At 43.1% G+C, this 25,193-nt stretch overlaps 1 protein-coding gene across 9 annotated transcripts in view; it reads right to left on the bottom strand.

The window, feature by feature from the left end:
• Positions 1-13,909, bottom strand: part of AMN1 (antagonist of mitotic exit network 1 homolog) — a 31,772-nt gene extending 17,863 nt beyond the window's left edge. The window contains exons 1-3 of one of the 9 annotated variants that reach the window (XM_084877884.1): positions 13,755-13,909; positions 13,570-13,679; positions 5,250-5,382 (exon numbers count right to left, since the gene is read on the bottom strand). In XM_084877884.1, coding sequence (XP_084734010.1) covers positions 5,250-5,382; positions 13,570-13,583 — 147 coding nt within the window. In that variant the 5' untranslated portion in view covers positions 13,584-13,679; positions 13,755-13,909. Of the gene's footprint in view, positions 1-5,249; positions 5,383-6,692; positions 6,767-8,333; positions 8,654-9,198; positions 9,315-13,569; positions 13,680-13,754 lie in introns of those variants that run through there. The other 8 variants (XM_084877886.1, XM_084877885.1, XM_084877882.1 and 5 more) reach the window with 8 other exon arrangements.
• Between the last annotated feature and the right edge of the window lie 11,284 nt (positions 13,910-25,193).

The raw sequence follows: 25,193 nt of genomic DNA, 5'->3' as shown, positions 1-25,193 counted from the left end.
TGCAAATATTTTTCCTAGTTATGTGATTTTTTTCTTTTTGTCACAAAGAAGATCATATTCTGATGCAATCAAATACATAGATCTTTTTCTTATTGGTTTCTAACCTTAGTGATTTGACCAAGAACTGCAAAGCAAAAAAGTTTTACTTGTGGTCCTTAGAAATTGCAATTCCGGTACTACAAATTTGGGTAAAAATTCAACTGTGTTCTGAGGGGAAGAGAGAATTTATGAAGACAGAAAGAATGGCACTGCCAAAGGGGTGACATAGTTGTTTTAAAAGAGCTGTGATTGGTGCTGTTAAGCAGACTTACACTATGTATTCATGATCACTCTGTCTACTGCTAGGTGAAAATTTTATTTCTTAATAGAGAGTTCAGTGATGCAGAGCCAGTTCCATTTGTAGTTTAGCCCAGTTCAAAAGTTCCTTTTCACGTGTGTGTGTGTGTGTGTGTGTGTGTGTGTGTGTGTGTGTGTGTTGGGGGGAGGGGGAGTTGAGGGGGTAGGTGTTAGCTCAGCTTCCTGGATACCTTTAGATAGCTCTCTTGAGAATATCAACTCAATTTTGCTGTTTTTCTTCCCCAGTTCTCCCTTTAGATCAAGATTTTTCCTTATCAAGTATCAATGATCAACTAGTAGGAAGCATCCATGGTCCATCATTAAAAAAGCAACATGGATCCCATCTACCAGTAAGGCTCATTCCTGGTATGTCATGTCCCATGTAGGAGGAAAAGTAGTTTCCTGAGTGTACAATAGGAGAGTTTATGGCCACATTTGAGCAACAAGGAGGCTAACTGGAAATTGAGCTAAGTCACATATTCTTCAAATTAAAAGTTCTTTGTAGAGGTGGTCTTGTCAGGATTTATTCGTTGTAACATCTCTGGGCATTGGGCTACTATTATTCTGGTAGTGGCTGTCAGTCATTGTTCAAGACACCCAAAAAGATACATAATTAAGGTAGTAAACAGTATAATCACACACACACAAAAAAAAATATGGTCAAGGCCTGAAATATAGAACAAATCCAGGCTCCTATTCCTGCAGGCCAGTTAGATAAGTCTGTCTAATCTCAGTTTATAGGGTTAATGTTCTGCCTCTTTGAGGATTTTACATATTTTTTTCAGAACCTCAAGCTGTTGTATTACTTCACCTGATTTGCTGACACAGAAACAGCATTCTTCTCCCAAAAGTACCACCTGTGGGGTGGCTAAGACATCTAGAGCCCTGGTTTTGTAGTACTACCTCTGCCAGACTGTCAATCATTTCTTGTTGTTTTTCAAGGGCAATTAGAGTAGTGTTCTACATTGTGAAGTGAATCTGCTATTTGTTGCCCTCAAGTGAATATTCAGTAATTCTGGGTATGTTTGTACTAGGTCCCAAAAATAAGAATGAAGGAGGTAAATATCCCAGGTAATTATGGTCCAGCAAGACAGAACTTTGCAAGATGCGGAGGGCCTGTAATTTCATACACAGCTTCAGCACAAGTTCCAGAAGGTAGATATTCAGCAGTTGAACTTCCCATTTTTTCAAAAATAAACCCTCACTAGATAGGCACTTTATGTCCCATAGATGGGGGTGGGGGGTGGGGGGAACCCCATAAGAGAGGAGGCCCAAACAGAGCCTGAACTTCAACCAAGGAGGGAGATTCTGATCCAGGAGGACTTGCCACAATGATCCGGAACCACTGGGACCACGGCAGAGTGCAGTGGCTCTTTTTGGTACCTTACTCAAATCCATGCAGGCACGGAAAGGAGAGGTCAGTCACTCTGAATCCCACTTTTTGACACCATGTAATGTCAATTAATTTTGACCAAGAACCGCAAAGCAATCAGAAACTTTATTTAGAGTCCTTAGAAATTGCAATTCTAGACACACAGATTTGGGTAGAAACCCAATTGTGTTCCAAGGGGGAAAGAGAGGGAATTTATAAACACTGAAAAAGGGGGACTTCAGAGGGATTACACAAATTGTTTTGAAAGAGCTGTGACTGGTATTGGCTATATGCTATGCATAATTAATTGCTGATGTCTTTCCTTAAATGAAAAATTTATTTCTTAATAGGGAGTTCAGTTCCAGAAATTATAGCAGGATGTAGCCATTTGTGGTTTAGCCCACTTCAAAAGTTCAACTACATATGGAGGAGTTGTGTTAGTTCAGCTTCCCGGAAGCCTCTGGCTCCATTTTAGATTGCTCTCTTGACAATGTCGACCCCATTTTGCTGTTTTTTTCTTTCACAGTGCCATGTTAACAAAGACCTTCTCCCTCCAGGGACTATAAAAAGATTCAGAAACTATTTCAAAAAGAGCTATCCAAAGATGTGTGCAACTTTGCAACAAAAGTTAGATCTAGTTTCATGAGCAGGACTCTTACAAGGATGGGGAATAGTGGAGAGCACCAAGAAAAACCTTACTTTTGTTTTTTCTCTCTCATTCATCCCCTTAGCCCATTTTTATTCAGGTGAAATTAAGTTTAACTGAATAATAAAGACTGCCATAAAAATGTAAGTCAGTGAGATATAAATGAAAGGGATAGACCAAAATGGGGATGGTGGAGAAGAGAGGAATCTCACCAGTTTTCTGCAGAGTCATGTTTCATCTGAGAGCCACATATAATTTATATATCCCATAGAACCATCAACGGTAAGAACTTGATGTCATTCTACCTCCATAGAGTCAAGTAGACTACAACATGAAAATGTCTTTGTTCAAATGCAAGCATTGAAAGTACATCAGGCCGCCGAAACCGGTTTGGCTCAATGGATAGAGCGTCGGCTTGGGGACTGAAAGGTCCCGGGTTCGATTCCGGTCAAGGGCATTTACCTTGGTTGCGGGCATATCCCCAGTAGGGGGTGTGTAAGAGGCAGCTGATCGATGATTCTCTCTCATCGATGTTTCTAACTCTCTATCTCTCTCGCTTCCTCTCTGTACAAAATCAATAAAATATATTAAAAAAAAAAAAAAAAGAAAGAAAGTACATCAGGCCAAAACCAGTTTGGCTCAGTGTTCAATTCTGGTCAAGGGCATTACCTTGGTTGTGGGCACATCCCTCGTAAGGGGTGTGCAGGAGGCAGCTGATCGATGTTTCTCTCTCATCGATGTTTCTAACTCTCTATCCCTCTCTTCCTCTCTGTAAAAAAAATCAATAATATATATATCTTAAAGTACATCAGGTTGATGCAGAAGGAATACTAAGACACACTGAAGCACAGTTACAATGTGAAGTCCCAGTCGAATGCTGGAGTGCAAACATCAGAGTTTGCGTCCTTTTGATCACAGGCTGGGGGGAGAATGTGTGGTAAAGACATCAATTTGTACAGTAGTGCCCCATTGTCTGCGGTTTCACTTGACATAGTTGCAGGTACCCGTGGTCTTCCATGGTCCAAAAATATTAAATGGAAAATTCCAGAAATAAAGAATTCGTAAGTTTTAAGTTGTGCGCTGTCCTAAGTAGCATGATGAAACCCTGCACTGTCCCACTCCATCCTGCCTGGGATGTGACTCATCCCTTTGCCGAGCGGATCCACACTGTACAACTACCTGCCCGTTAGTTACCTGGTAGCCACCTCAGTTATGAAAATGACTGCCATGGTGTTGCAGTGCTTGTGTTCAAGTAACCCATTTTACTTAATAATGCCCCCAAACCCAAGAACAGTGTAGCTGGTCAATCAGATATGCCAAAGAGAAGCCATAAAGTGCTCCCTTTATGTGAAAAAGTATATACATATATGGCAAAACATGGTATATATATATAAGGTTCAGTACTAGCCACAGTTTCAGGCATCCATTGGGAATTTTGGAATGTATCCCCCACAGACAGGGGGGAACTACTGTAGTTCTAGTCTCTGTACACAGTGACGATGGTTACAACCCCAGAAACTCTCACTTACCGCTCCCTACCCCCACCACACACACACACACACACACACACACACACACACACATAAGGGCATAAGGGACTTCGGAAAACTGTCCTGAGGAAGGAAGGTAGGGGAGGGGAACTTTTTTTTTTTTTCAGTATCTTTCCTGTTTTGATTCTTATCTGCCTTCTTTCTTCTTTCTCTCTTTTTTCCCCCCCTCTTTTTTTAAAAATTATTTTATTAATTCCTCTTTCTCTTTTCTTCCCTAATTAAAATAATAATAAAGTTCTCTATTTTGTTTAAATATATTTTTATTGATTTCAGAGAGGAAGAGCGAGGGAGAGAGTGATAGAAACATCAGTGATGAGAGAGAATCATTGATTGGCTGCCTTCTGCATGCCCCACACCAGGGATCAAGCTCACAACCTGGTTCATAGGCTGATGCTCAACCACTGAGCCATGCCGGGTGGGCAAAGTAAAGTTCTCTTAAAAAGAACCCCTTTCCCCACCCAAACACACACACACACACACACACACACACACACACACACACCCCTGAGGTTCAATGCCAGAAAGAGTGGCAATGCTAGAATTTTAATTCAGGTTGTAGACACTTACTATATTTACTACCTTAAAGAATAGCCAATTTTAGCTTAGTTGTAGGGAAGGGAGTGAGTATAAATTAGTAGTAGTGAGGTATCCAGAAGAGAAATGAGAAGAGTTTAGAAGAGTGACTTTTAACTGCTGGTTGTTATCCATGAATGGAAAAATTTAATTTAGTAGGCTGTGGTCAACATTTTTAAAGGAAATAAGAGATAACAGAATAAGATAGAGAATATTCAAGTATAATGCACACAGTATTGATAGGTCCTGTGACTTTAAGACAAGTAACATACACTGAAATCAATTTTATAGGCTAATTGATATAAATAAATGTGAAGTTCCTATGGAATCTCATCAACATTATAACAAAATGATGTTATTGGAGGGCCTGCTGTACTCTCACAGTAAGTGTGGTTTGTGTACTAAAGTCACGATGAAACGTATTTCTTAGTGTGGATTTTTTTTTTTTTTGACCACTTATTTACCCTGCATTTAATGTTTTACTCTTTCCAGCTTTATTATGGTATAATTGATCAAAAAGTTTAAAACTTTTAAAAAACATGGAGATCAAGGTGCTGGTATTATAAAGATAAGGGAAGTAATTGAAAAATGGTAGGAGAGATTTTTTAGAACTATTACACATGAACATTCTGGAGGAAAAAAAGAACCCTGATGCTTTATTATATCTTAAAAGTATTATTAATCCTACTATATACCATTGCTCAAGAAATCTGAAACCATATCCAAACAGTAAAATATAATATGCTTGCTATATAGTTGTATATACTCTTACCTCACTTATATTTGAATCTGTTATCTGTCCCTGCAGGCTCATCATTCTAATCAATCTATCTTTTATGTTGGGAGGCAAAGACTTAATGTCTGTGATATATCTGGAAATATTCTTCGTGAAGCACCAAAGGCATCTGAAATACAAACGTGATATAGTAAATTATACTGTACCAGGACTGAGTCTTAACATTTATTTAATGCTGTCTATTAGCACCTTAGTCCTTTCATAAAGGACATTTTATTTTTCAATTACAGTTTATATTTAACATTATATTATATTGATTTCAAGTGTATAGCAAAGTGGTTAGATAATTATATACTTTACAAAGTGTTCCCCCCAATATTTCCAGTATTCCCCCGGCACCATACATAGCTATTACAACACTGTTGAAGAGAATGTATATCTTATACTAATATTTACAGCTTAAGCTTCATAAGATTCCAAAGCTTAGCCTGTGCTCAGTGATGGAGAAGTTTTTTCTTCATCTTAAAAAAGTGACTTTTAACTGCTGTGATTTTTAACACTGCCTCCTGAAAGATGACATCCTCATGTTTATCCTGTCCTGAGCAATGACGACACAGTTCAATTCAGTAAGGCACTAATGCAGTACTGAAAGCCTTATTTCCGCCTGGTCCAGAAAGCTTTCTGTGATTCCCTCCCAAAGGAAGGCAGTGTGCTGCACACATCACAACCGAAGGAGTTTACTGGAAAGGACATCAACAAAGGACTGCCTCATTAGAGGAGACCTTATCCTCTGCAAAACCTTGACACTTACAGCAAGAATTTATAACTCTTTAGTCAGGGTTACATGAAATAACTACATAGCCTTAGACATCCTAACCACCCAATAAGGCAGCGTTTTTCAACCGCTGTTCCTGGTGTGCCGTAGGTGCAGACAAGACAAGAATTTTATAATTTTTCACTATTTTGTTTACTTAATATTTCATAATAAAGTAATTATAAAATACTTTCTTTGTGTTTATTTGATTCCTATTCAAGAGAATTACTTTATATATAGTCAATATAGGCACAGAGTTAAATTTTTTAACATTTTCTAATGGTGGTGTGCCTCGTGATTTTTTTCATGAAACAAGTGTGCCTTTGCCCAAAAAAGGTTGAAAAACACTGCAATAAGGTGCTTGTGCTGTAACTGGTAAAAAAAAAAAAAAAAAAAAAAAAGAGTTTTATGTTAATAAATCAAGAATTGTTACCCAAAACTTAAAAGGTCTTAAAGATCAGGTAACAATCTTTCATCAAATAGGCAACACTTTTTTCACTGATTTTTTTTTTTTTTTTTAATAGATTACATTTTGGCACTGGGGAATCTCTACTCTAGGGAATTTTTCAATCCTTCGCTATTGTTCTCCTCATAATCACCATATTAACCTTCCTAGCGCACTGCATCCTCTCAAGAGTTGTAAATGCCTTTCAACAACCACTCACATCCAATGTTATCTACCAGGATTAGACAACTTGAAGAATTCAATGATCCCACCAGCCATGTCCAGATGACTTGGCAACTGTAAGAAACACAATAATTGTATGACCATCCATCCCAATGCCTACATCAACAGTGGTAGCAAGAGTAACACTATTCTGGTTGACACTCTTAGCTTGCTGAATGACCAAAAGGAGGGATTTTTAAAAAATAAAATAAAATAGATACCAGGCTTGAAAATCCCTCAAGCAGAGCAAACCAGTTTGACCACACAAGCAAAACTTACTCTAGTTCATTTCATGAACAAAGTGAAATCCAATATATTATCTATCTATAATCATAAAAGGGTAATATGCTCATTAGACCGGACATCATTCCGGATGTCCTTCCTGACGAAGCCAGGGCCAGAGGGAAGCCCGGGTCCGGGAGGGCGGTACCAGCAACTGGGGAAGAAAGGCCTACTCTTGCACAAATTTCGTGCATTGGGCCTCTAGTTTGTTATAAATGCCTTTGATAATCAACTTAAATGGTCTTCCTAAAATCGTGTAAGATAATCACTTTTAACCAATCACTCTCACTTTATAAGCCGTCCTGACGGACAGGAGAGGTGCATTTAATAGAAAGAGAACAGCTATTCACACAGAAAAGACATTTTTCTTACAGACCCTGGGAAACTAGACCCGTTACAAGAAGAACAGGGCCTAAAGATAAGGCAGCCTTGAAGCCCAGATGAGCTCCTCACGGAATAGATGATACATTTTAAGCGCAGACGGAGGACAGAATGTGTCTAAAGGCAGACAGCGTTCCGGGGTTCATCTTTGCAGCGACAATGATAGGAAGCAGACCCTGGGGACTCACTAGTTTTAAGTCCCCACCCACCCCCGCCTTCATCCCCACCTTCTATCCGTATATAAGCGCTGGCTTGAAGTGAAAGGTCAGAGAGGTCATTAGGGGTATTGCACCTGATCCTCTCTCGTCTCTACCCATTGGACTCTGGTAGCGCCGGGCACCAGGACTCCTCCGTGTCCGGTTTCCCAACCACCAGCCTCTGAAATAAAATACTCCTCTCCAGTGAAGCTCTCTGAACTGTCTTCGGACACCAAGCATCCTTCTAAGGCCTTTCCCCGCGTTAAATGTATTGCTCACTGCAACCCCGTGGGCCAGGCGCTGCTACAGAATTCTGTAGATCCAGAACTCGGCGCAGCATTTAGGCCTAACCAGGGGTCATGGACAACAGGGGGTGGGGGCATACGTGGGGAGGGGTTTGGGATGGGAATGGGGGGATGAGATCAATTATGTGATACCATAACCAATATATATATATATATATATATATATATATATATATATATATATATATTTTTTTTTTTTTTTTTTTTTTTTTAAGAGAGAACTTGGAGCAGAGAGAGCCTGCCACGCCCCCGGCCACACAGCTGGGGACCGCCGCGCAGGCCCTCCGGCCCCGAGGATCCCCCCCCCCCCCCCCCCCCCCCCCCGCGTCCCCGGCACAGGGACCGAGCGGCCTCGGGAGGGCGGGGGGCGGAGGGCGGAGGGCGGCCCCGGCCGGTGTGTGGTTCTTCCAGCGCCCCCAGCCCCGGCACACACAGGGTTCCCGGTCAAGGCCGACGGAGAATTCGGACACCCGCCTGGGGACGTCCGGGCAGCAGCCCGCTGGGCACAACTGCCACCGTCGAGGAGACAAGTCAGGAACCCGGCGGAGACACACCAGCGGGGCCTCTACGTGGGTCCGGTGGTGGGAAGGGGCCGGGCCGGGGCAGGTGCCGGGCCGGGGCGAGGAAGAGGCGGGGACCGAGTGGACTCACAGATCCAGGAGCTGACTGACCGGCTCCTGGTGGAGCATCGCGGCGGCGGTCCCTCGAGAGCCTCTTCCGCGGTCCCAGGCCCGCCCGAGCCCAGCCAGGGACCGTCCATCAACTCCTGCTCCCCCGCACAAACGTAGGGCCTCATGACGTCACATGGCGACTTCCGAAGCCGAGACGGACTAGGCGAGGAGAACACTTGGGGCGGAGTCTTGGAGAGTTTTGCGGCTGGAGCTGGGGCGATAAAATATAGCCTAGCCCTAAGCTCGCGTGAAGCACCATGGGAGTTGTAGTTCTTCCACATCGCGGGCTCCAGCTCCTGGCGGTTTACCCCGGGGATGCAGTACCACGCGCAGCTCAAAGCGTGTCGCTGAGCGGTTGCTGCGCTTACCACTGCGATGCATTTGATGCTGCGACACACACTGAGCGGTGCAGAGTCTGGGGAGCTTTCTGGAGACGGGCTCCATTATCGTTAAACTGAGCATTTCAGAGGATCGGGGATGACTGCGGCTTAGTGAGCACTTTCTGTGCCTCCAATAATTAACCATGTTTATGAATCCTGTGAAGTTGGCATTGAGACTTATTTTACAGATAAGAGCAGTACATGCTAACAACCACCAAAAAAGCTCCGTAAGCATTACATCACGGAGGTAGAGGTTCTATGTTAATATAAAGGATCCTAAATACCCACCTGTTATGGGGCGACCCCCAAGAGACGACCACCAGAGACAGAGATCAAAATTTACGAGCCTTTCTTAAGTTGGCCAGCAACTACAGTTGCAGCACCTCACCGCGGTAAAGGCCGAACTGCAGTGCAGACCACAGGTGTGGGAGTTAGGACAGTTACAATGACAACCCAAAGGTTGCAAAAGTTATTTTAGCCATTTCCAAGGAACTCGGGGCACAGGTGCAACGACTGGGCACGCTGGGCCGGAGCATGACTCTCCACCTCCCTCCAAATTCCAACCGACCTATTGTTGGGTGACCTCCTCTACCTCCCTCTGTCCCAAGGCATGCTGCCTCCAGGCAACGGAGGAGCTGTGCCGTGTTTGCAGCCCAGAACACACCCAGCACAATCCTGAGGCTTTGACAGCAAATAAATGACAAATAATTATTAAAGAATCTTAGGATATTCTGGTCAGGAGCAAAACTAGGCACTACCCATAGTGTTGCGAAGAAGAGAAGCTAAGATGTTGGGAGCCGCCCTGAAAACGGGGGACTTTTTCCTCGGAGCTGCCCTGGAATCAGGGGTCTCTTGGTGGACACAGCTTCGGTAGGACAAAAGTCATAGCTCTCATGAGAACGTGCTGTTCAGCTTGTTTTGCAGTTTGCTAATGTAAAAATACTGCTGATCTTTGTAAAGAATAACATATACTGTTTAACCTGCTGCTTGCGTGTAGATTAGGAAACAATTCTCTGCTTACGTACAGAAACAAAGATGTGGTGCTGGGGAAATACTTAGCCTAAAGGTCAGCAGATATTTATCTGCTGTCCTGTATCTTGTACCTCCCTGCTTTTGCTGTATAAAAACGAGCTAAGAAATAAACTCGGGACGGCCGTCAACCCAGGCTCCGTCCTCCTGTTCCCAGCTTGTTCTTGTCTGTCTTTTCTTATCCTCACCCCCTCATTCAGGTGTGGTACATCACCGGCGGGTGCCACACTAAGAGGTGTCTTTTTTATTATTAATACTATTTAAATTAAAGTATGGTTGGCATACGATAGTGATTGGACTGTTATGTACCTTATGATGTGATCACCACACTAAGTCTGGTAACCACCAGTCACTGTGCCAAGTTATTTCAATCTTAAGCTGAGAGTTTTGTGGGTTTTTTTTAATCAATCTTTATTGTTCATATTATTACAAAGGTTCCTCATTTCTTCCTCCCTCCACCAGGTTCCCACCCCACCCTCTGCCCTTTCCCCACCCCCCAAGCTGAGAGTTTTTAAAAAGTCACATTCCTGAGGAAAATCAGTGCTGCATTCTCAGCATTTGGACTAGTTCAAGGTGGTCATCAGCCAGATGTCAGGTGACCCAGTTCTTCAGAGGGTTTGAACGTAGACAAGCTCAGGGGAGGCCTGCGGGCCTGCCAAACCCAGAGCCTGAAGGTAGCCAACTGCACAGGGTGTTCTGAACTAAAAATTCCTAAGGAAAAGAAGGTCATGTGGGTAGTCACAGCATAGGCCTGTAGCTTCCTCGACAAAGGTCAGTCTTTACCTTTGGAACTGTCTGTTGCCTTTGTGCATCTAAGATAACATACCTTTGAAATGTCAGAGTAGTTTGTTTTTCCCTTTGTAGGCACCACCCCGGGCACCAGAGCATGAGACCACAGAACCCCTCCTGGTTATCTTATTCCCCTGCATACCATTGAAACGGGAATTTTAGGGGAATATAGGCAGGCTTGGGGAATTTTTAGAATTGGGGTCCATGGAAAAAATATAGGGCTACAGATTGGGAGAAGGTACATTTCCATAAAACAAGGAAGCCAGGCACAGTTACATTTCCATAAGACAAGGGAACTGGAAGTAACCAAATGAGGTCTGTATTTACAAAATAAAGAAGGAGGAAGAAAGCCCAGAAGGAATGGAAGGACTATGAGGGAGGAGGGATTCAGGAGTCTCTATAGTAACCAATTGGAAAGGGAATATTGACCAATCAGAGGATGTGTTGGGACATAGGAACTACGTATAGCCTTTATAAACCAAGGAAACAGGAAGTCGGTGGGACCCTTTCCCCTCCCCACGTGGGGGTCCATTCTATGGGGCTCTTTCCCTCTCCTCCCATGGAAATCAGTACTTGTTCTTCAATAAATCTCCACCTTTTCTATTACTACCCTCTGTCCGTGGATTCATTCTTTGACTCCTACAGACAAAGAATCCGGGTTCCAGTCCAAAAATTCCATTTTACCATCTCTATGAGCTGTGAATGTTCATTATTAACCATCCTGTACCCAACCAATGTAAAAGAAGTATGTGTACATTTTGCTTCTCATCCAATCTCAGAGACTTCCCCCACTTTGCTTCCTCCTGCCTCCCTAATGTACCACGGATGAATTTCCAGTAACCTTCCTTATGGCTTTTCCTTTGAGTCTAATGTATAAAATAAGCTGCAAAAGTGCTATTCTCTGGAGCGTTTTCTCAATCTGTTCAGATTTTGCTTCCTGGCAATTGTCTTATTTGGTTCAAATAAACTTTTTCTTAGATTGGATATTCTATCATTAACAATATATATATTTATCTCCAGGCGCAACTGAAAAGTTCAAAAATTTAAGTTCCCAAGCTAGTTAAAGCAAGAACATAATTGCCTTGTCAGATCTCAGCCTACTTGATTTTAAAATTTAGCAACTTGACCATGGTGACTCCATTTTGTTTCTTCACTCTTTTCTCATAAAGAAGGAACTTCTTCCCCCAGGTGGAAGGATCTCTCCTTGGATATGCTGCACAGTGCATGCTACTTTTTAGTGCCTTTTCAATCTTCCTTGTAGGTTAATTTATTGTTTATATTACTATCCTCCCTTTATAAGCTCTTGAAAGTTGGAACCCAGTCTTGCCATCTCTTCTGGATGCTGCTCATTTATCAAAACATGTTTATGAAGCACGGAAGGAGGGCAGGGGTTGTGCCGGTGGCTGTGGATTCAGCAGTGAACACTTGCACCAGACAAGTAAAAGGACAATCAGAGTAACAGTTACATGCCAAGATAGAGTTAGTTCTATGACAGCACCCATGGAGGGGTGGGCCAAGCAGGTCAAAGAGGAAAGGGTGATCGGTTACCGACTTCAGGGATGGCTACATGGAGAATGCTGAGAGGTAAGTGTAGAGCAGGGGTTGGCAAACTTTTTCTATAAAGGGCCAGATAGTAAATATTTTAGTTTGTAGGCCATACTGGCTTAGTCAAAACTACTCAACTTTTATCTCAAATGCAACCAAATGCAATATAATAGGAGCAGAAATAGAATATTGTGGAGCAGCTCATTGTAAGAAATATGCATCCTGCTCTGTTAACCGTGATTGTTGTGTTCTGATGAAAGAAATCACAGGGGACCTGGGAGCTCACCCGGAAATACAGCCCATCTTCCCCATTTGGAGCTGCCTACAGACAGTCCTCAGGTTATGTCGGACTCGACATACATTGTTTCGTGGTTATGTCACCATCTCCCATTTACTTATTTAAAAAAAAAAAAAATTCCATCATTTCAATATATGTACATATGTGCTTTGTGGTTTTTTTTTTTTTACTATTTATTTACCACAAGTAAAGGTTCAGGAATTGTTATCTTCCTTTCAAATTTCTTTTGTTCTTTTTTTAAAATATATTTTTATTGATTTCAGAGAGGGAGAGAGAAATAGAAACAGCAATATGGTCGATGTTTCTCTCTCATCGACGTTTCTAGCTCTCTATCCCTCTCTCCTCCACTCTGTAAAAAAATCAATAAAATATATTTAAAAACAAAAAAAAAAACAAAAAACAGAAACAGCAATAAAGAGAGAATTATTGATGGGCTGCCTCTTGTATGCCCCCTAGTGGGGATCGAGCCTGCAACCCAGGCATGTGCCCTTGGCTGAAATTGAACCCAGGACACTTCAGGACCCTTTTCTGTTTCACTTCATTACTGCTGTGTATGTGCTCCATGTGAGTGACGTAGGTGGGTTCCGACTTAAGGCGAAAATCGCTTTACTTTGCAGCGCCATAGGAAGGGATCTCCAGTGTAAGCCAAGGACCTACTGTATTACCATGAAAAGATTAACAAACTTGTTGCAGCCGATACCGGTTTGGCTCAGTGGATAGAGCGTCGGTCTGCAGACTGAAAGGTCCCAGGTTCGATTCCGGTCAAAGGCATGTACCTTGGTTGCGGACACATCCCCATAAGGAAGTGTGCAGGAGGCAGCTGGTCGATGTATCTCTCTCGTCGATGTTTCTAGCTCTCTATCCCTCTCCCTTCCTCTCTGTGAAAAATCAATAAAATATATTTTTAAAACAAACTTGTTGCAGAAACTAGAATGGCAGCCCTTTGAAGACCTTTTGTATACCACTAAGCCCTTTGAAGACCCCGGCCCTCTGCTGACCTGTAAGTGCCCATTTGGCTGGATTCCCAGTAGAGGCTCTTTAGGAGGTAGCTGCTTGATGGTGTTTCTCATTTATGTTTCTGTCTCTATCCTTCTCTCTTCTTCCCTCTCTAAAATTCAATAAAAACATATTTAAAAAAAAAAAAAAAAGTCAGGGCCCTGTGCAACTACACAAATGGCCTTACCCATGAAGATGGCTCTTGGTGCACAAAGAAAGTCAGGTCCAGATACTGACTGCTCAGGAACTCTCCGTCAAAATAAAATTCAGAGATAATATGCATACAGGGAGACACTTTTACTGGCTGTGAAAGGGAACCAGATGTTCAGAAGTAGTGGCTCGTCAAATAGGATAAGAAGAATTTGTAGATCACATGTTAGGACAGATATTTATAGCCCAGATATGGCAGTTGACAGTTCAGATTGGGTAAGAACAAGATGTTCCTGTCTTTTGGTAAGGAAAACAGGATGTTATTATTTTTTGTGGCTTATCTTGGAAACAAAGCTTTTAGGATTTCCTGTTAGTCAATGCTCTTAGGAATTTCCTGTTATTCATGGTTTATCTTGGAATGCAAGGTTATTAAGAGCGAAAGTCTCACCCTAGACGATTTGGCTCAGTGGATAGAGCTTCAGCCTGAAGACTGAAGGGCCCCAGGTTCAATTCCAGTCAAGGGCACATGCCCGGGTTGTGGCTCGATCCCCAGTAGGGGGCATGCAGGAGGCAACCCATCAATGATTCTCTCTCATCATTGATGTTTCTCTGAAATTAATAAAAGTAAAATAAAGAATGAAAGTCTCTTCTGGTACATGGCAGGTGACTTGTGGAAAGGGCGAGGCTAAGGACAGGATGCCATTTTTCCTTTCTCATTTTGCTTGCTGTGCCCCATTTACTGTAGTTTCCTCTAGCTCAGAACCTTCTCCATTTTCTACCCTGGTACCAAATAAAGACAACTTTATTATAGTTTGTTCCTCTGGATAGGTTATCCTATATCAGTGGTCGACAAACTGCTGCTCACGAGCCACATGCGGCTCTTTGGCCCCTTGAGTTTTTAGCAAAGGCCAGCTTAGGAGTACCCTAATTAAGTTAATAACAATGTACCTACCGATATAGTTTAAGTTTTAAAAATTTGGCTCTCAAAATAAATTTCAATAGTTGTACTGTTGATATTTGGCTCTGTTGACTAATGAGTTTGCTGACCACTGGCCTATATAATAAAAGGGTAACATGCATATTGACCCTAACGGCAGAACGACCAGAATTACTGCTCAACCAATCACTATGAGGCATACTGACCACCTCTCTGTCCCTTCCCTCAGCTAGCAGGCTCTGATCTCCTGATGGTGAATGAGGAACTGGGGATGGGTGAGAGGAGACACAGGTAGTGCCAGGCCAAGGCCCCCACCCCAACACTCGCCCTACATACAGAGGGCAACCAGCAGTGGGGGTAGGGCCAGCGAGTGGCAGAACAGCCAATCTCTTGGTTCCTCCCCACAGCCGGCAGGCTCCGATCACCCGATGGCAAATGGATAACTGGGGGTGGGTGGTGGCTAGGGGCAGGTTCAGCTGTGGGCAGCTGGGGAAGATGGCCTTGATATCAGGCCAGGCCTAGGGACTGTACTTGTGCATGAATTTTATGCGCTGGGCCTCAAGTACAAGAATAATAAGCACAACTGGTGTTGCTCATTGGTTGAGCATTGACCTATGAATCAGGTCACAGTTTAATACATGGGCTTGGTGATGTGTCTTAATCTCATTGCATCTCCGTTTCCTCATCTGGAAAGTGGGCGATAATGATAAAAATATCTACCAACCAGGGTTGCTTTGAGGATTAAATAAGGATAAGTTAGAACTTTGTAAAATGTTCCTCTGGATAGGTTATCCTATATCAGTGGTCGACAAACTGGAAAGTGGGCGATAATGATAAAAATATCTACCAACCAGGGTTGCTTTGAGGATTAAATAAGGATAAGTTAGAACTTTGTAAAATGTTTACTGTGTGCAAGACATTGTTCTAACTACTCAATAAACGTCATTGATGTTTCTATGAAGGTCTATGGTGAGAGGAACCAAAGTTAGCCCATGTGGCTAATCAGTTTTAGAGCTGGGATTTGAAACCAAGCAATTAGGATGCAGACCTGAATTCTTTTTTATATATATATTTTTTTTATTGATTTATTACAGAGAGGAAGAGAGAGGGATAGAGAGTTAGAAACGTCGATGAGAGATGTGCCCGCAACCAAGGTACTTGCCCTTGACTGGAATAGAACCCGGGAACTTTCAGTCCGCAGGCAGACGCTCTATCCACTGAGCCAAACTAGTTTCAGCGAGACCTGAATTCTTAAGCATGACTATGTATATTTCTGACTCCACATTTTTAAAATAAAAACTTCATAGTCTTCACAATTACAAAGTATAGATATTAAAGATTTAGAGCTAATGGATATCTTAGCTATAATTTATTCCAACATCTTAACTTTGCAGCTTTAGAAACTTTCAGAAAAAGTTTCTTTTCTTTCAGAAAAGACTTCTGGCAAAGAGGAGACTAGAACCTCAGTTCACCAATCTCTTGATCAGTATATAATTATAAACCTGAGCCTGGCCAGGGTGGCTCAGTGGTTGTCAACCTATGAACCAGAAGGTCTCTGTTCAATTCCAGTCAGGGCACATGCCATGGTTTTGGGCTTGATCCCCAATATGGGGCATGCAGGAGGCAGTTGGCAAATGATTCTCTTTCATCATTGATGATTCTATTTTTCTCTCCCTCTCGTTTCCTCTCTGAAATCAATAAAAAAAATATTAAAAAACAAACAAAACAAAAAAACAAAAAACCGAAACCTGAACTTTAGATTATTACTTTAAAGAGGGCTGAAGCCAAGACCGGTTTGGCTCAATGGATAGAGCGTCGGCTTGGGGACTGAAGGGTCCCGAGTTCGATACCGGTCAAGGGCATGTACCTTGGTTGCGGGCATATCCCCAGTAGGGGGTGTGCAAGAGGCAGCTAATTGATGACTCTCTCTCATCGATGTTTCTAACTCTGTGTCTCTCTCCCTTCCTCTCTGTACAAAATCAATAAAATATATTTAAAGAGGGCTGAAGATAAACAGCATGAAGGTAAGCCAGATGAGCCACTACTCAATAACCTACTATGTACAGATTATTTCCAAATAGGAGTGCCCTTAACGCATGCCAACGTGAAAATAACACACGCTCTCTTCATTTAATGTTTTTGTATCTCATATTACATTTTACTCTCAATTGGAAACAGTGCGCATGCTCATGAATTCTTATGCATTGTTATTTTAACTCAATTTATTTATTCTTATTTATTTTTTTCAAGCCCTGCTCATTTCTCCCTATCTCCAACAATGTCCCCTCCCAATTCCTTGTCCTAAAACTGATGCAGCCCCACTTACCTTACCCTAAGTTTTTTTCCCATTTTTATTAAATATTGATGACACTTGTTAACAAAATTATACAGGTTTCTGGTGCAAAATTCTACAATATGTTCTCTCTAAATTGTATTGTGTGTTCACCAACCAAAGTCAAGTTTGCCATCCATCAAAATGTATCCCCACTATACCTTTCTCCACCTCCCCAACCGCTTCCCCAGGCAATCACCATACTGATGTCCATGTCCATGAGTTCTTTCTCTTTTTTTCTTTTGTGCTCAATCCTTCCACCTCTCCCCAGCCTCACCCCCACAACTATCAGCCTGTTCTCTCTGAGTCTGGCTCTATTTTGCTTATTAGTTCATTTTGTTCATTAGATGCCTCATATGAGTGAAATCATATGGTACTTGTCTTTCTCTGACTGGCTTATTTCACTTAGCTTAATGCTCTCCAGGTCCATGCATGCTGTTGCAAGGGGTAAAATTTCTTTCTTTTTTACAGCCGAGTAGTAAAACAGCTGTGGTCCATTTACAATGGAATTTTGTGCATTGTTAAAATTTTCCATTGGCTAAACCTTTGATTTAATTTAGTTCTAGGCTATTGTGAGGGTTAAAAAAAAAAATTAATACTTTTCCTTCCACTTTCTAAATTCTTCTAGCTGGGCTAATCAAATTAACAGAGACAGATGAACAGGAAAAAATAAAATGTTAATACATGTGCATAGGGAATTCACATAAACATGAAAATTCTAAAGACACTGAGGCCATATAAGGTATAAATGACATTTTTGGAAAAAGGAGAAAGGTGTGGGGGGGGGTAGGAACAAGGTATTAGATTTCAGAAGTGAAAATGGGCCATTACAAGTAGCTGAGGAAGAACAAAACACACATGGAAGGCATATTCTTGCTAGGTAACCCAGAAACAATGGAACACATGGGGTAACTAACTAGCTAACAAGTCCCTGCCTGATGCCCTCCTATTTACTGTACTCCAAGCAAATTAGGCTATTCAAGCTCAGGTGATTCCTCTGCCTGGAGTAGGTCTTTCCATCTGCATTTCTTAGGCAAGAAGTGGGAGGGTGAAAGGTTCTTTCTGAAGGTGTTTCTGAATAACCCGCTTAAAACCAATGTCCCCAAAAGGCAGCCTCAGGGTGGCAACACTTTGGTTCCCCTCACCATAGACCTTCATCTTTCAAATTTCCAGGAGTTTAAGGCATATGATGTCTGAGTCAGGATCCCAGCAAGAGAAAACTGGGCAAGTTCAAACAGGATAAACAAGGAGAAAGGAGAGTTTACGAAGGAGTGGGTAGAATGAAGGGAAAGCAGGGTTGGGGCTGGTTCAATAACCTGGGACTAGCAATAGCAAAAAGCCCTTACTTCTCCTGGGCCTAAAAGAGTAGAGAGAGAGTCTCTACCAAACCCTGGAGAGAGTATCCACTTAAAGGAGCTTTGGCTTTGGGGTCGGTACAAGGACATAGATAGTCTGTGGCATCCCAGTCAGGAGGGAGCTGGGGAGCAAATGTGCTCACTCACCCCTTCTCCTTCTTCCTTTTGCTCTCCTACGGGTGCCTCTCAGAGTTTCAACCCAAACCAGAAGTTAGAGGTCAAGGGTCCCCATGTATGCAGTTAGAGCCCAGAATAGAAAAGGACAAGAGGGGCAAATCTCCAATTCATAAACAGACCGCTGATTTTTAGACAAAGTAATTAAATCACAAACATTTTGAAAATTTAGTAATATTAATAGTACCCTGAGGCCAAATAATAACATATTCTTTTGGAGTTTACATTTAGCATGAGAGATCGAAGACAGATATACAAACAAAGCTATGTAGAGAGGAAGACTATAAATAAGACAGGCTTGGGAAGAGAGGCAGGAGGGGGTCGATGAAGCGGGGTTACAGGTGTGACTGCTTTATTGTGCTTTGCTTTATTGTGTTTTACAGGTTGTTGAGGTTCAGGCTTGAGCCTTACAAAATCTAACAAATGTCAAAGGGAAAGCTCGTTCTGTTAGCCTAAGCTTGCACAACCATGCTCCCCTTGAATGGTTATTTTACAGAAATTCCTGAAGACCATCATCGCTGCACAGCCCCCTGAGAAAGCACGTCTGGTGCCAGCAGAAGGACAAAGGGCAAGGTCATAAAACTATGATACCCTACTAGGGGTGTCGAACTCAATCAGAGAAGGGGCCAAAATCTAAAATCCAGCCTAAATCGCGGGCCGAATGGTTTACTGAACAGTCATAAACTGACAATGTCATAAACTGACAGCGGAGTGCAGTGATGACAGTGCGGTGCGGGCCACATTGCAAGGCCTGGCGGGCTGGATTTGGCCTGCTGGCCTTGTGTTTGACACATGTGCACCTGTTTGGCTCAGTGGATGGAGAGTCAGCCTGTGGACCAAATTTGAGTGAAGAAACATGCAAGGTCTCAGGTTCCATTCAGGTCAAAGGCATGTACCTAGGTTTCGGGCACATCCCCCAGTAGGGGGTGTGCAGGAGGTAGCTGATCGATGTTTCTCTCTCATCCATGTTTCTAATTCTCTCTCCCCCTCTCCCTTCCTCTCTGTAAAAAATCAATATATTTAAAAATAGATAAATAAAACTACGATGGGGAGCACAGTCTGATACCTGGGTGAGGCTGAAGCCCTGTCAGCAGCTCTCTCTGAGCACATAAAAACCCTGCTCCCTCCCCAATGCATCGCTGCCTCTTTCTCAAGTCAGACCGCCTGCACACAGTTGCCTGAAATAAATATTACTTTGATTACACTGAGCCTTGAGTCCGTTCTTTGTGATCCCGGCCCAACCCCGAACCTTTCAATAACAACTTGTTTCTATTGTGGTACTTGCTTTACTGAAATAGTCTGGAATTGAACCTGCAACGTCTCCGAGATGTACCCATACTTTTGCTTGTGTGGGATCTGGTATTGCAGAAGACCAAAGAAAAACCAAGTGACGCTTTAAAGAAAAGGAGGGACACTGTTTAATACACTGGCAGACTCAGAGAATAACTTTCCAAATCTTAGTGAAGAAACATGCACGGGGCTTTCCTTTATGTCTCCCTGGGGTCTTTGTCCCGCAAATATGGATTATGCTTCCTGTCCTTTTCACAGGCCTTGCAAGAAGGCCCCCAGGTGTTGGGGGTCATATCTGATGGTCTGGCCTGACGCCAGCATTAAGAACCGCCCCCCCCCCCCCTCCCGGGCAGTGCACTGTTCACAGTAACAGGTTCTGCAAGACCAGTATCTGGGAAGGAGGTAGGGACTTAATTATAGGTTATCAAGAATGTACACTGAGCTAGCTTGCTGGCATGGATTCAGATCCCTAGCCTCCAAATATCAGGGTTAAATTGGAATTAGCCCTTTTAGCCTTCTCACTAGTGCCAAACCAGAAGTGGGAGCATTCTGCGGACAGGACATTGGGGGAGGAGAAGAGTAGTATAGGGAACCTGTGGAAGCAAAGAAAGGAAATTATTTGATTGGCTATACTTTGAAGCTTAATTGGTGGTTTGTGAGTGCTTGCCCTACAGGCTTAGATTTTGGCAGCCACACATTAGAGCCATCTCAGTCTTTTCTTTTCTTTTCTTTTCTTTTCTTTTCTTTTCTTTTCTCTTCTTTTCTTTTCTCTTCTCCTTTCTTTTCTTTTCTTAATTTATCGTTATTGATTTCAGAGAGGAAGGGAGAAGGAAAGAGAGATAGAAACATCAATGATGAGAGAGAATCATTGATTGGCTGCCTCCTGCACGTCCCCTACTGGGGATCAAGCCTGAAACTCAGGCATGTGCCCTTGCCTGGAATCAAACCTGGGACCCTTCAGTCCACAGGCTAAACATCTATCCACTGAGCCACGCCAGCTAGGGCAAGGCCTCCTTAATTAATTTAACACATATGAAGGATTTAACAGATATGCAGAGACCTGAGGACAAAAGGAAGAGAAAGATTCTGAAGCAAAAAATGTGCATGGTAGCCCAGCAGGTGTGGCTTCAGTGACTGAGCATTGTCTTATGAACCAGAAGGTCACAGTTCAATTCCCATTCATGGGGCACATGCCTCAGTTGTGGGCTTGATCCCCAGTGTGGGGCCTGCAGGAGGCAGCTGGTCAATGACTCTCATATAGATGCTTCTATCTATCTCTCACTCTCCATTCCTCTCTGAAATCAACAGAAACATATTATTTTAAATGTGCTTGTTAAAGTTTGAAAGACTGAAGGAAGTTCATATGGCTGAATGAAGGCTAGAAGAGTGGAAGATAGGATCAGAAAAGCTAGATCAAACCTTAATTGTCAAAGGACTGAATTTGAATGTTATTCAAAATGAAATGGAAAACATTGAAAGTTTAAAAAAGGAGATTGTTACTACTTGGGCTTGTCAATAAAAGAAACATTAAGACCTGCAGATAATTTTTGTGTTTATTTGAGTCAAACTGACGACATTTGCCAGGAAGCAAAAACTCAACGGATTGAGGAAATGCTCCAGAGAATGGCAGTTTTGAACCTTATTTTATACATTACAATCAAAAGAGAAGACATAGCCAGGATGGTGTAGCTCAGTGGTTGAGTATCAACCCATGAACCAAGGGGTCATGGTTCAATTCCCATCAGGGCACATGCCCAGGCTCAATCTCAGTAGTGAGTGTGCAGGAGGCAGCTAGTCAGTCAATGATTCTCTCTCATCACTGATGTTTTTATCCCTCTCTCCCTCTCCCTTCTTCTTTCTGAAATTAATAAAGAGAGAGAGAGAGAGAGAGAGAGAGAGAGAGAGAGAAGACTTAGCCCTGGCCCGGTGGCTCAGTTCATTGTAGCATCATCCCGTACACCAAAAGGTTGTTGGTTTGATTCTTGGTCATGCTACATACCTAAATTGTGGGTTTGATCCCCAGTCGATGAGTACAGAAGGCAACCAACTCATGTTTTTTTCTCACATTGATATTTCTCTCTCTCTTTCACATCTTCCCTCTCTCTCTCTAAAAAGTCAATAGAAACATGTTCTCAAACTGAGAATTTTTTTTTTTTAAAGGAGAGAGAAACCGTAAGTTTGAAAAGTGGGTTGGAGAGGTAAAGGGGGGAGGGGGAGAGAAACCTCTGGGATTGTATAAAAAGTAAAATGTCTTTTACACAGGTGAATACAGTATAGTTAACAGTCAACAATTAACATGATAACAATAACAAGAGGGGATTTGTGGTCTCTGCAGAGCTGTGACAGCTCTTTGAGGGGCCCAGAGAAAGGAAATTACTTGGACATTCCAAAGGTATGTTATCATAGATGCAAAAAGGCAATAGACAGGCTCAATTAAGGTGAAGATTGACTTTTTTTTAATATATTTTATTGATTTTGTACAGAGAGGAAGGGAGAGAGATAGAGAGTTAGAAACATCGATGAGAGTGTCATCGATCAGCTGCCTCTTGCACACCCCCTACTGGGGATGTGCCCGCAACCAAGGTACATGCCCTCGACCGGAATCGAACCTGGGACCCTTCAGTCCCCAAGCCGACGCTCTATCCACTGAGCCAAACCGGTCTCGGCGAAGATTGACTTTTGTTAGGGAAAAATGCTGCCTTAGGACTCACTACCCGCCATGACCTGCTTTTAGTTAAAAGTTTTAATTTTAAAGCATCTGTCTGGTTCCTTTGGGTCTCTGAGTTTATAAGGCCACCTTGCAGGGCTTCCCTGAGCATGTCAGGTTTAACATGTGGCCCCTTTTCGTCCACAGGCTGCAGTGTTAAGAATGGAGGGGCTGTGGGGAGTGACGCACAGCATGTTCTGAACAGAGCTGAGCCTGGTGGTGGCTTCCCTCAAAGGCTCCACCTCTCTTTAGCCCCAACCCAGCATCCTCAGCAGGTGGAAGGCGCCCTCCGGGAAAAGACTCTCTGCTGGTGGCAAGCAGCAGCTGCATCTGTTACAGAGAACTGGAACAATCAAACAATGCAGGAAAGTCTGGAGATACACCTTATTCACCCCAGTGGGCTTAGAGAAAATGAGTTCAAATTCTAAGCAAAGCTAGAAGCAGAACATCCCTTTTTATTAAGGAGCCAGCCTTCTGTGCAATTAGTGATTATCTCGCTGCTGTCTTTGAAAACAAACACAGTTCTAAAAGTTATGGGCATACCTTGACTTGACCTACAAGGTCAGACAGCTAAATTTATGGGCATATCTAGTCTATGGCCTACAAGGTCAGACAGCTAAGATTACCGTCCTCATTATTCAAGCAGGCTAAAGCAGGCTAGAAAGCAAAGTTATTATTATTTTTTAATAATAATAAGAGGCCATCTAAGAAAAACAGCAGAGAATTCCAAACAGCAATTTTTACAAAATAGGCGTTTGCCTTCTCACATCTATGGGACCTCTTTGTCTAGGACTCTGTAGCCTTCAGCCCTGGGCGGCTGTCATGCCAGTGATGGTGTTAGGAGCAAAAAAAATAGAATATTGGAAGCTAATTCTAACAATGAGAAATATTAACCATGCTCTGTGAACCATGATGGTTCTGTTCTGATTCGAGAAAGCACATTCTATAACCTGGCTGAGAGTCGTACGCCCTGGGACATGGGAGCTAACATCGGAATGCGGTCCATCCTCCTGTCTCGAGAACTGCCTATCATGGTGGAAAGATTTACAACCTCCTGGCCGAAACAATCTAATCCAGGAGGCACCTGCTCTTTACAAGCCCAGCCCCTATCACCTGTAATCTGGGCCCCGGGCACATGCCATCTCCATGACATTCCCCCAACCCCGGCCTGCATGACGTGTAACCTGTGAAGATTATCCCCAGCCCACTCTCCCATGCCTGTGATTCCTACTTCCCCACGTCATCTCTGTCCTTTAACATAAGCAGCTGTTTTGTGGTGGGATGCAGAGCAGATCTTTGTGGATGACCTGCTGCTCTCCCATGCTGCTGGCAGTACTGGAATAAACGTCAGATACGTTCCAACCGTGTCTCTGCTTAATTGGTTCAAGTAGTGACAGGCAGCCCAGACCCCCTGGTTGTCTGGTTACAAAAGCATTTGAAATGTCTGCATGACAGACTGCTAGGCCTCAGAACCATGGAGCCTAGAGCATGTGGCCAAGAGCGCGAGCGCTGGCCTGAAAGTCAACCCCTTATTTCTGCCTAAAATGAGGGTGATGTTATCTGTGATAAATATACATCTGCTCTTCATCTTGTTTCTGGCATAGAGCTCCTAAAACCTTTGGAATTTCCTAAGAGCAATGGGAATGTCTCTTGTTACAGTATTTGTGGCCTTTTGTCCTTGGTTCCTGAAATAGCTCCAGAGCCAGGAAGGTTATTTATTCCTAACGAGCCCCTTTCAGCTGCACCTGAGTTAATGTTAATGAGGTGACTGCTGGAAAACTCCTAAGAATGGGGGCCGGTTGCTGGAGAATCCAAGCACCTAGTTAGAGGGTTGGAACGTTCAGTCTCACCCCTCCCTTCTGGGGAGGAGAGGGGAGGCAGATGGGTGTTAGGTCTATCACCAATGGCCAGCGATTTCATCCATCTGGCCTATGTAAGGGAGCCTCCACAAATCTCCAAGATCAGGGCTTGGTGAAATTCTAGACTGGTGAACAGGTAGAAATTTGGGGAGAATGGTGTTCCTAGACACCATTCTCCCCAAATCTCTACATGTCCCTTCCCACAAAAGTTGCCCTATGCATTACTTCCATCTGGCTGCTCCTGGATTATATTCTTTTATACTAAACTGGTAATTTAATAAGTAAAACGTTTTTCTGAGTCCTGTGAGCCACACTAACTAATTTAACCCAAGGGGGAGAGGGGTCATGGGAACCGCCTATTTATAGACATAGGTCAGAAGGCAGGTACCAACCTGGACTTGTGATTGGCATCTGAAGTGGAGACAGAGTGGAGAGGGGACTTCTGAGACTGACCTGCTATCTCCTGGTGGATCTGACACTATATCCCCAGGTAGATAGTGTCAGAATTTAAACTGTAGGACACCCAGCTGGTATCAATGAACTGCTTGATGTGTGGAAGACCCAGACAACTGGTGTCAGAGTGAAATGGTATAGTGTAGGAAGCGGTTATAGGGTAAGCCTCAGACTGACCTGCTGGCAAAGTCGCAAACAAGTCCCAGCGTGGAGGGCACAGTCCTGTAAGCATAATTAAGCTGGATCTTGTAACTGCTCTCTGGATCTTTCCTGGGTAGCTAGTGGCTGTGGAAGGGGCAGCAAGTGCTGCCAAAACAAGTGAAAGTTACAACAACATTGTACAGCCTTGTTTGTCCCTGATTATCAATA

Source organism: Pipistrellus hanaki, assembly GCF_964339955.1.
Source record: "Pipistrellus hanaki genome assembly, chromosome: 3".
NCBI classification, from domain to species: Eukaryota; Metazoa; Chordata; class Mammalia; order Chiroptera; family Vespertilionidae; genus Pipistrellus; species Pipistrellus hanaki.
Note: the sequence above shows the minus strand (reverse complement) of the source record. Positions and strands in the feature narration are given on the sequence as shown.